Source organism: Sinohyriopsis cumingii, chromosome 15, assembly GCF_028554795.1.
Source record: "Sinohyriopsis cumingii isolate HCF-2022 chromosome 15, ASM2855479v2, whole genome shotgun sequence".
Lineage (NCBI taxonomy): Eukaryota > Metazoa > Mollusca > Bivalvia > Unionida > Unionidae > Sinohyriopsis > Sinohyriopsis cumingii.
The window spans coordinates 129,569,285-129,581,871 of NC_142975.1; the positions used below are offsets into that span (position 1 = coordinate 129,569,285).

The window sequence follows — 12,587 nt, forward strand, 5'->3', positions numbered from 1 at the left end:
TAACTCATACGGAGTATGCACAGAAAACATTACAACGTGCCACATTATTGATTTACAGGAAAACAGAGATCATCCGGGTTATCGAATATGCGTTACTGAACTAACCAAGTACGTACATACATGCATGAATGAATGCATGCACATACACACATACATACATGCATGTATGACATACATACATACATACATACATACATGCATACATGCATGCATGCATACATACATGCATGCATACATACATACATACATATATACATACATACATACATACATACATACATAAGAAATAAGAATCTCTATCTCAGCTCTAAGAAGGGTTAACATTGGAAACTCATAATTTCATCTAACAGTTCTACCCAAGGCCTTTCTTGGAGTTTTCAGTCATACTGCTATGATGTCTGCAGTGTGAAAATTTACAGTGATGTCTAGTACTGTGACATCATGCCGCAGACATGTAGCATCATGTCCCACCCAGTCACATTATCCTGATATCGGGCTGACTAGTCCTAACACTAACTTGTTAATGCTGAGTGCCAAGCGAGGCAGCTGCTAGTACCAATTTATTTTAATAAGTCTTTGGCATGACTCGGCCGGGGTTAGAACCCGCGATCTCCCGCATCCGAGACGGACGCTCTAACCACTAAGCCACCGGAGCAGTCGGATAATACGGCTGTAATAGTTTCGTTTCATCCTATTTCCCAGTTGTATGTGTAATGTTTTCACTAAAACGACTGCTTACAGTTAGTAAGTTGTATTCAAAAGAAATACTCATTTTTAAGTCATGCAAATTTGTCATTCTTCAATTTCTTTTTTTTTAATTTTTTAATTTGTTTACATTTTTTTAAATTACGATTTATCGTCCTTGCTACTTATTGTCGCTTAATGAACACCCTGACTAAACCTTGTTTGTTCACTATGTTACAAATAGTGTTTTTGGCCTATATTGGGTAAGCCAAGGTCAAGAAAGTGTAGGGCTGACAAATTTGTAACTTTTCAACCAAAAGACTGATGAATGAAAATGTGACTGACCTGGTACTAAACCTGCTGAAACAGAATTTGTTGGGAGTAACATGCACATAATTTTTTTTGACCGAGAATCTTAATCTTGAATAACCATAACTCTATTCTAAAACTCCTCTCTTTGGCTTCATACAGGATTTAAAAAGAATATAAGATTGCATCTTCGCTAGCCAAGGTTCCAAGTTGTGCTCCCCTTGTCTCAATCATGAAAGAACAGTGTTCAAAATTGATCAAACTAATTTTGATTAGATGCAATGGCTTGCCGCCGAATCCAATGAAATTCACAGGCCCAAAGTACATAATTATCTGCTCGATCCGCCAATGTGTAGATAGGATTAGTATGTGGTAACCTTGTCTAGCAAAGATGACATGCTTGGGATTAAAAAAAAAAAGGCCAGCCACTTCCCTAATCTTAAGTGCGCGTGTTTATTCTTCTTGCCATTTTGTCTTCTCTTTTCTTTAACTTCATGTGTAGGGAGTCTATATAAATTAAAAAGGGATAGATGAAATAAAGGTATGCTGAATAGTAAATGCGCAGGTGATAGTGTATAGCTGGGTGATGAATTTGCCAGTCCAAGTGCATCTAAAACCTATGAACCTTTTTAAACATAACATCGTCCGCCAAAGAGCCCAGCAGATTACCATTCCCGTTTGACGTCACAGTGTCCATCACATATTAATTTCCTGCTTAGGGCTAGAGTGCAATTCTCGTGCTAAATTCCATTGTAATATAAACGGAGAAAAAAATATTAAAATTAAAACTTATAATAAAATGGCGACGTAATGTGAATTTCCCCCGACCCCAAAGTTCCATTCCATTGTTAAATTCCCTTAAATCCAAAATAACATTTTCCATTTTAGATTTCCGTTATGGTCCAGATTATCGTTTGTGATGATTTAGTTCCGCTTTTGAAACTAAGCATTGAAACCTCAAATACCCGTTAGAGGCCAATCATACCCATAACGTGACAATGTTACATCTCCAATAAAAAAGAATCTTAATGTTAAACTCATGGACATTTTTAACAAAGGATTTCCCATCTTGTCGCCCGAATCCACAAAGATGGCAGTTTAATGTTCCTTTCCAATTTGGGGTATATTCCACCTTTTTACCATAGGCTTCCCCAATCGAACCAACATGCCATACTATACTACTTAGGGTTATACTACTGAGATCTTGCATTAGTTCGATTCCTAGCATTCGACAACGTCATTTAGAAGAGTTATGGCCCTTGATTTTCCATCCTCCAAATTTGGTTTCTGCAACATAACTTTCCTATCGATTTTTGGAATTTAATAAAATGTATCCAGCGCTTATATATTGATAAGAACTTGGTGTAGTTTTGATTTTTATCGTTCAATGACATCATGTGTAGGAATTATGGCTCCCTCCCTGTCCTGCTGACTTGGGTTTGTATAATATTAATAGACCATGACAAGGCGAATGCTTAGCGGCGATGATGCAGAGCGTTACTAATAGATCTAGTTCGTTTTATGCCACAAAAATATCAATTTTTCTTCTTTCAAATTCTATTGTACTTAAATTCAGCAAAATTACAAATGTAGGCAAAAGTCTTCTCTGTTAAATCTGTCTTTCATTATTTCCAACACGCGCTGTCATGCTTTACAAACAACACACGCTGTCATTATTTACAAACAACACACGCTGTCGTGCTTTACAAACTAACATTTAGATAGAAAAGACATTTCACAACTGTAAATAACACTATGCTAATACTAATTCATAAAATCAAATAATTTGACCAATAACATTCTAATTTTAGTTATTCATCTTAAATGCAATGTTTTTCATGAATTATATCTATACACGTATATAGTATATGGCCGTGGAAATTAGGTACATAATTCATTAAAGGTCGTGTTGGCTTTTTTTGAAAAGTTCTTTCCCCTAGACTAGGAGTATTCAATTTCTTCACCATTAAGTTCCATATCAACACGTATAATGTTTACAATCATAACTGAAAATGATGGTACAGATTTAATAGGAAATCCTAACGTGCATACATACTGGAAGAAAGAATGAAAAAAAAATAATAATAATGAAGGAATGGCGTGTAATAACACTTGGTAATAGTTCACAATCTATTTTGCGCGGACCACTTGAAGGGACTCGGCAGATCACTCAAGACTGATAAGGGTCTCGGTGGACCACTAAATTATCTTTCCTTGACCGTACCATTAGCTAACTATTGTAAACCGCTTCAGACAATAGCGCTGCATATAAAACTTAATAATATGTAACATTTTGTGTTCTTCAAATAAAAGCACACAACTCATATTTTAAATTTGTGCAGTCTTTCCTTATATATATATATATATATATATATATATATATATATATATATATATATAAGTTAAGGTCCCCAACCTTTCCTCGACCGCCTGAATTGAGCTCGTAGTCCGCATGTCAAAATTTGTGAACCTTTGATATATGATACTGTGTGCATTTTTCACTGTTGCACCGTCTGTAATAACGTAGTTTCGTTTTTCCGATTTTAACATACCGGTAGCATCCGAGCTGATGCATATTTTGGATCTTCCCCTGGAACTGTTGACAGCTGTGTTGTCGTACCTGCAGGGCCAAGATCTAGCCAGATTGTGTCAGACATGTAACTTTCTTCGTGATTTGGCAATGCAGGGTCCTCTCTGGCAATGGAGATGCAGAAAAGGTACAAAGACTGTTGGCCTATTCCATATACTGAAACATTAAGTTACAAAACAAATCTTTGGCCTATTCCATATACTGAAGTATTAAGTTACAAAATAAATCTTTGGCCTATTCCATATACTGAAGTATTAAGTTACAAAACAAATCTTGGCCTATTCCATATACTGAAGTATTAAGTTAGAAAACAATCTTGGCCTATGCCATATACTGAAGTATTAAGTTACAAAACAAATCTTGGCCTATTCTATATACTGAAGTATTAAGTTACAAAAGATTCGTGGCCTGTTCGATGTGCAGATGTATTAAGTTACAAAACAAATCTTGGCCTATTCCATATACTGAAGTATTAAGTTACAAAACAAATCTTGACCTATTCCATATACTGAATTATTAAGTTACAAAACAAATCTTGGCCTATTCCATATACTGAAGTATTAAGTTACAAAACAAATCTTGGCCTATTCCATATACTGAAGTATTAAGTTACAAAACAAATCTTGGCCTATTCCATATACTGAATTATTAAGTTACAAAACAAATCTTGGCCTATTCTGTATGCTGAAGCATTAAGTTATAGATAATAATTTCTGCCAGCGATTTTTCATTCAGTTGTCTTTTGCCCTCACAGACAGTACAAATATTTATAAAATAAATAGTTATCATATTAAAATGCTTGACTCTGCAGTAAAGTTTACAGAAACAATCCTGTCCAATTGGAAGTTTTATATTAAAAGTATGTTTATAAGATGTGAAAAAGCAAAATATTTCACTCGAATAGAAAACCTGTTTATGGAGATCTAGGCAATTAAACATTTAAAGAATAACTTGAGGTGTTATTTTTACTTACGTATTTCTTGACATGGTACTGAGAAGAAATGCATACACTTTTAAAAAGCATCATTACTAATGCTGGCTTGCTAAATGTGATTTTTTTCTTTTGACATTGACATTCACACATCGTATTTGAGTAGAAATGTATGGTCCTTTTATTTAGGATATTTCTGTATATATTTCCATCATAAAATAAAAATATTAGAATTTATTTTTATTTTATTTCATTGTGAATTGATCATGTTTGCTACTTTTTTGATGCATGAATAGCAGCAGAGGGACTGAGCCCACCAACCTTAAAGTCAAATAGGACCATCTATCAAAAACATTTCCGATAGAAGGTCTTATTTCGCAAAATAAACCCTTCCAGCCAGAAACTATGATGACTAAATCCTCTCTTCTGGCCGGAGGGGTTATTTCGACAGCGGCGAATAACTCGCTATAAAAAATAGTTTCTTCACGGGGTGACGTCGACGAAACACTTTGTGGCGTAGTCCCTCTGCTGCTAATCATTTTAGGATTTCTGTTGTGAATTAAAAATTCGGGTTAACAATAATGGCCAACATTGGAGAATCACATTCCGCTAGACTAGCTCGAGAGCGACTAGAAGCAATAAAAAAATTTCTTCCTGTGCGAGATAGTGTCAGAGAAAAATTACAAGCACGGCAGCAAGCACAAGTTGAATTTGCAACAGGTGTAGAAGAATTATTTAAACCCGTTACAACAGCCACTGAAAAGGCTGCGGTGACCACTGAGCGAGCTTTACTGGGAGAACCCAAGACTTTTGAAGAGGTGGCGGATGTTGCGGAGCGACAGCGGAGGCTGCGAGAACAAGAAGAACAACGAAAAAAAGGTATTCTTCCAACGATAAAACAAACTGCTGCGCGGGCTGAAAAAATTGCTAGAAGAACCAAACAAATAAAAAAGATTTTACGAGATCCAACAACTCAACCTCCATCCGCCGTCGGAGAAATACTTGAAGGTATTGGGGAAATTCGTGCTGAACTCACGTCCAAACCAATAGCGGAAAATACTGGACTGATTGCAAAATTTAGAGAAGGGTTTGTTGAAGATATCAGAAATACTCCAAGAGAAGAACTGCCCAGAAAAATATTAATTGGTATGTTTAATAAACCTAGTATATTAAGACCCGGTTTTGAAACCGTGAATGATGATAATTTTATTAAATGGATATATCACATATATAAAAACAAAAAACAAGCCAGAGACGATGATTTAGAATACAGAGGTCTCCTTGAAGAAGTAAGAGAAGCTTATAACGAACAGGTAAAACAACTAGGGACGGCACAAACATATAGTATTTACAGTAGAAGCTATTTACAGCAGCAGTTGTATTTACAGCAGTAGAAGCTATTTACAGCAGTTGTATTTTACAATTGTATATATAACTTATCTTAGGACGGTACAAACATATAACTTATCCTAAGACGGCACAAACACATAACTTATCCTAAGACGGTACAAACACAATGCGGGGTTATAATTCTACATCCAACAAGTTGCACACGTACCCTTGAAATCAATCCTGTTTCCGGGTAAAAGGTTACCCCGAAACGGGGCGATAACGGAGAACGTGTGCAACTTCGTTGGGTTTCGAAACCCCAATATAGTATTAGGACGATATTGTATATAAACCGACTGATACTTGAAAGTCCAGAAATAGCTCAGCGTGATTTGTTTAAAACGTATATTCTTAAATATTATCGTGTGGAAACTACAGATGAACCATAAACCCGAACAAGTGTAATAAAATAGCGATATTGTCTGTGAAAAAAAAGATAAATACGCGTTTACCTGATAAAATCAAAGGGATAAAATCATTCTTGTGCTGTCACCTTGACTTGTCAAGGGGAAAAACAAGGGGAGTTATTTACTTCCTTGTGCAGAAAATCGTCTGCTCGCACCTGTAAAGTGTTATAGCGCGCTGGTAACATCCTTGACAAAGTCAAGGGGGAAATAATTATATCATTGACTTGAAAAATCCTTCGGATTTTCACACAGTCACTGCAGAGTTATCTCCGTTGGAAAATTCTCTCGATTACAGTAAATTACCTAACAATAACGAAATATAATTTTCTGATTATTATATCTTTTTGACAACGCGGATTTGGTAATATTTTCTGCAACTTTTTGTACTGAAGCCGCACAAATACAAAAATACTTGCCAGCTGTATATATCGATTGAAATATTATTTCTTCATTTGTATCTAAATTTATAGATATAACTCTCCTGGCGATCTTATTACCATGACCAGTATTACCAGCCTTGCAATTTTCGCTCTGCGTCACAGCTCTCAAATTGGATAAATTATTAAGTTTCTGTCCATCAATATGATCAATTACAAGACTTTTTTTGATCTCTCCGCGGAAACACTCGAACACGAACTTGTGATTAAGATACTTCTTTCTCCCAACAGTAAATCTAAGATAACCAGCATTATCAACAACACCAACTGGTTTTTTCAACCTACAGTGTCTGACTATTCCCTGTCGTGATGCTTCATAATTCTTGATTGTGGGATGTGAGACAAATTCTTGGCTCATTTATATAATAATATATTTGTCTAATTTATAATTTGTCTGAAAACCTAGTTATATAATCACTTTCGGATTTTAGCGCGTCTCCATTATTTTTTTTATTGTAATATCGCTTGAGTTCACGGTATCGTTTCCCCCCGCACCCCGCACATAATTGTGTTTTACCCCTGACACCAATGCCACATAGCAGACAGCGAATAGGTCCTGTACTTCCTCGTTTGATGCTCTTTATATGTTCACCGCAGAATTCCTTCCTACAGGGCTTACCACAGACTGTTACAGATCCAACTTTTAACCATCTGCAGTTGTTCATTGTATATATAATATTTTCTTATTTAAATATTTGTCTTAAATATAACAATGGAGGAGTTTTCTAGGCTAACCGCAGTTGGCGTTGGGAGATTCGATCTTGACAGGCTAAACCCCGATTCACGACGACGGCATCTAACTGATCTGTTCGATATTATCAACGAGGGTAAGAAAGAATTACGCGACGACGGCGCATCTCATGTATGGACGACATTTAAAATTATCCGCGACGAGGACATCATCGATGCTACAATGACTGATGCCCGAGCATAAACAATTATTGATTATATTCATCAACGCGACAAGAAATATTTTTTCAGAATAAAATTTATTGTCAACGTCGACGACGATACGTGGATTATCCGTGACAAACTCGACCCTGTTCTTGCTAACGGAAAGACCGCTCTGTTAAGCAGTGGCTGTAAACCAGGAATGCTCACCGGGATTGATATACCATATTACGCTCGAGCGTATCCTGTAACCGCAGTCATTTATGGAATATATCCTGTAAAAAAAAACAAAAATTGATAAACTCGCTCCGATGCGAATTGGAAACGCAAGCATTTCTGGAAATGCTCGCATTTCTACGCTGAATTGTGTAGCCGAGCGAGTAATGAAACATTTTAAAAACACAAAACGAGGAAACGGTTTAACCGACCTGCGACGTGAAAAAATAACAGCCTGGGGTGAATCGGTTAAGAATACCGGGGCAACAATAAATGATGTTGCTGCGCTATCAAGTAAATTAAAATACTCAATAACAGTAAAAACACTAACCGGGGAAATATTATACAGTTCGAAGCATTATAAAAAGTCAGGAACACCGATTGAAATTATTGATCATAATTCGCACGCGTGGACTGATGCGGTTACAATATTTCCACGAGACCGTGTTGTCAAGTTTTATCGTGGAAACATATACGAGGTTATTTACGCGCTGAGTAAAACCGACCCTGTGTCGGTGTGGTTATTTAGGAGCTCCGAAGATGGCGACTATGATCAATTTGTGAGACCCAACGGAGAATTATACAGAACAGAATCGTTGCACCAACAAATGAAAAACTCGCAAAAACGTATATGAGAAATGCTAGCGATGAGCAGTTATTGGTTAATTGTTTTACAGTTCCAAGTGTTGCCGCTCACGCCGCCAGAGAAAGAAATTCGTGGAGACCAACCCGAAGTCAGTTTCTTTCAGATATACAGTTAAGTTGTGTCGAGTATGGTCATGGCGGGTTGTGGAATACCCGGTATGACTACCGGGACATGATTTCCGTGGATATGATTGCCTGCTACCCAGGAAGCTTTCTCGGGAACGGCGAGTGCCGCGAATACTTTGCGCGGTTTGGACACCCCACGAACTCGATGACACGAGTCGCCGTAAACGGCATTTTACCCGACGCTGACCTGACAGGATTTGCTCGTGTGACTTCGTTTGAATTTGCTGCGGGACTTCATCCGTGCTGTTATGTTTGGTTTGGCAGACACTTCGTCGAAAAGCGCTGGGTACCAATAGTGTTATTGCGATACATGCTTGACAGCGGCATACTGGTATCGTTGACTGTCAGCGAAGCAATCATATGTTATCGACCGCAGACATCAGTTTAGTTACCAACACCAGAACGTGTAACTCTCGATGAAGTTATCGAAGAATGGACACAAGCACGTCCAGAAACTCCTATTGATGCTATCCGCGAAGGAGCTCCTGAAATTCTCAAGATTAGGCTCAAAAACAGTGAAATCACAGCGAAAGATCTTGGACGAAGAATAATCGGTAAATTTACTCAGGGTGCAGCATTTGATCATAAAATGCATCACTCGCGGTTGATTATCGATGAAGCTGAATTGGATTTTATAATCGCCGACGCGGTTGCCAGAGACATATTTTGTAACAGGGAGGATGTGTTCTTGTCCGACGGGAAAAAGTTGGGCACAATTGTAAGTTATATCGACGGAGAATCGCCTCAATACACGCATTTGAGATCTTCAATGCTGGCTTATGTTTCTATAAATTTGTTATCAATGGTAAATCGATTTCCTGTCCGTTACTATACTGGTATGGCAGTCAGAGTTGCCACGGATTCATTTTACATCGACAAGAAATATTCAGAATCACTGACCGATATAATGAAATTCTGCGGCGGAGATGAATGGGGTTCGTGGAGAATAAAAGCCGAGATGTTGCACGAGTATTGTGAATCCGCTGATGTTGCAATCGAGGACGATTATTATAAATCAACAATGCCAGAAATATCTTTCGCACCGTCTGTGGATGATCCAATCACCAGACATAAAACTGTTTATTTGAACGGGCCGGGCGGGTCTGGTAAAACAACTCGAGCGATTGAATTATTTCGGAATTCAGATATGATTGTGCTAACACCTACACACAGACTTGCCAGAGAGATGAAACAGCGAGGAATCAATTCTTGTACTTATCACAGCTTTTTCAAATACAGCGGCGGTACGTGGACGCCAGATCGAATGGGAACAAAATATATCAATGATATAATAATTTGGGATGAGATATGTACGGTGCCGCTGGAAACGTTAAAAACATTTCTTGATTGGCTGCTAACGAAAAATACCGCAGTGATTATGTGCGGCGATCACGGTCAACCACCTCCGTTTGTCGGCGCATCTCCGCATGATTGGCTGAGGAATTTTGTTGATTATCACGAAGAAGTGTCTGATGATTACCGAGCACTTGATGCAACGCTGAAAGAATTTAAAACACTAATCAGGCTACAACCGAATAAAATTCAATGTGAAATCATGCGCGAGATGATTCCTGAAATTTCGATGAGTGACTTTTTACGCATGTGGAAACCAGACGATTTGATAGTGGCAAGTAGAAAGATAGTCAGAGACACACTTCAACAACAGCTATTTCGGTTACAACAAGAAAAGTTTCCAATGCTGCCAACGCCGTTATGTTATAGACCAACTGATACGCGGTTACAAAATATAGATGTTGATATTCCAGGGCGCCTGACTGCGTCAGGGACAGAGAAACAGAATTTAGTATTGAATGATATTGTGCTAGTTGACATCGATGCTGTCAAAGATGCACTAGCGATGAATAAATCCCCGTGGACGCTAGGATACGCAATGACCATTCATTGTTCTCAAGGACTGACTATTTCAGATACAACTGTCTGGATCATTGATGATCGAATCGAATGGTCAAACTTGGTCTACTTGGCGGTGTCCAGAGTCAGAAGAATATCTCAGCTGCGAAGAATTGTCCTGGAAAATCCTTCGGATTTTAAATCAAACGCTGATAGCGATGAAAACAACAGCATCACCGATGGTGATGTAATAAGAAAAAAACTCGCCGGTTACAAACAGAGTGACAAAACAAATAATCGCGATTTTGATCTTGATGTTGACTTCGTCGTTGCGCTGAAACAACAACAGAATAATCACTGCGCGAGCTGTAATTGTATAATGCTATGGCAGTATTCGAATAAAAATTCAAGACAATTTACCGTAGACAGAAAAGATAACAGTCGCGGTCATACACATGATAATGTCATGTTGACCTGTCTTGAATGTAATCGACGTCGGGGTGCCAGCGCTAGTTAAGTCACTTCAGTGATTTTGGCGGCAATTGTGTGTCCTCGGGAATTACCTGAAGTTGCTCACGGGTGAATCCGCGTTGAGGAGCAGTTGAATCCAACCTGTAGATTGCTGGTCTGCCAGTGGATCTTGTCACGGTGGATATGCTATGTGTGGTAACACTCCAGATGGGATCAGTCGCTCTTCGTTTACCACCTTCAAGTTCGCCTGGTTCATATAAATATCTTACAGTAACATTACCCAGTATCGGCTGCGCTGAAGAATCACGTCGTACGGGTATAATTTTTTTCGTGATCGCGATGGAAGGTTTCATGTTGGTTGTTCGAGTTATTTCATTATTTAGCGCAGTTATCACACTTGGTAATCTTGCAACCCATTCGCGCGATCTCGTATCTTGAATAAATTCCTTCGCGTATTGATATCCAAATAACCGCTCAGCAAGTGTTCGATTGAATCGCTCAACAATTGCCTGATCACGGTGAATTTCAGTGTGTCCTCGTCATATGGTGACGTTATGTTGTTTCATCAACGATGATACCGCACCTTGGAATTCTTTGCCAGGATCAACTTGTAGCAGATGTGGCCATCGTAGACCACCTTGTGGTGTAGGTCCTCGCCGATAAATTCTTTCAAACGCAGAAGCAACCTCAGATGCCGTTTTAGTTGTTAACGGTTCCGCATCTTTGTATCTACTGGCAACATCAACTATGGTTAACGCGTACTTGTATGTGCGTCTTCGGATAGTATCATGTGGCAGAAATAATATATCAGCTTGATGAACCTCATTTGGCACACTAACATCGAAATGCGCAAAGTGAATTTGTTTAGGGCGCGGTAGATAAATTTGCCATATTGCCTGTTGGGATAACCAATTTTTGGCAGTAACCGCCGTAACTTTTGCTGCTTCAGCGAGTTTACTAATTGCCGCGTTACCTCTCCAGTATCCGCTTGGGGAATAATAAATCGACTCCATTATATACCAGTACCTAACGCTAATTTACCCTTCATTGCAGTTTTTATCAACCAGGATGCTAACCTTTCCTTGAAAGATTTATCAGGGATGGCACTTAACGCATGAATTAATTTCACGTCCGCGAGATAGCGCTGTTGCAAATCCTTGCTTCGGTAAGTTACATCATGAGCATGGCACGCTGCATCGATAGCGTTTATCGGATACTCGCCGGATTTTGGTTGATCCTGAGCATCAAGTCTGATATCAAGTCGGGTTCCTGGACCACAGTAATTATATCCTGGAAGATGTTTTTCTCCTGGGTATTTAGCCCACGGAGCTCCTGGCAGCGCTGTTAACTTGGCTGCGATATCACCTCCGCTTTTTTTTAAATAAATCTAAATTTTTTTGTGCCACATCGTTCACACTTGCCTGTAAGCGCTTGTCGATTATTTTTTGTTGTAATTGTTGTCGTATCCGTAGTTGGGGTACGTGCTCGGCATTTCACACAATATAAATCCATATTATTTTATGATATATCTAATGGAAATCACTGACTTTTCCATGACAAAGTGACGAGAGCCAATGAAGCATAACTCAGTGCTACCAAATTCTGTTCGAATGATTATCATAGGCCCATCTGGGTCGGGT

At 38.5% G+C, this 12,587-nt stretch overlaps 1 protein-coding gene across 3 annotated transcripts in view; it reads left to right on the plus strand.

The window, feature by feature from the left end:
• The first annotated feature begins 3,500 nt into the window (after positions 1-3,500).
• The window catches only part of LOC149782769 (F-box only protein 31-like), a 57,711-nt gene continuing 48,624 nt past the window's right edge, over positions 3,501-12,587 (plus strand). Inside the window, exon 1 of one of the 3 annotated variants that reach the window (XM_089934264.1) lies at positions 3,501-3,710. In XM_089934264.1, coding sequence (XP_089790390.1) covers positions 3,563-3,710 — 148 coding nt within the window. In that variant the 5' untranslated portion in view covers positions 3,501-3,562. The remainder of the gene's footprint in view (positions 3,711-12,587) is intronic. The other 2 variants (XM_089934263.1, XM_089934265.1) reach the window with 2 other exon arrangements.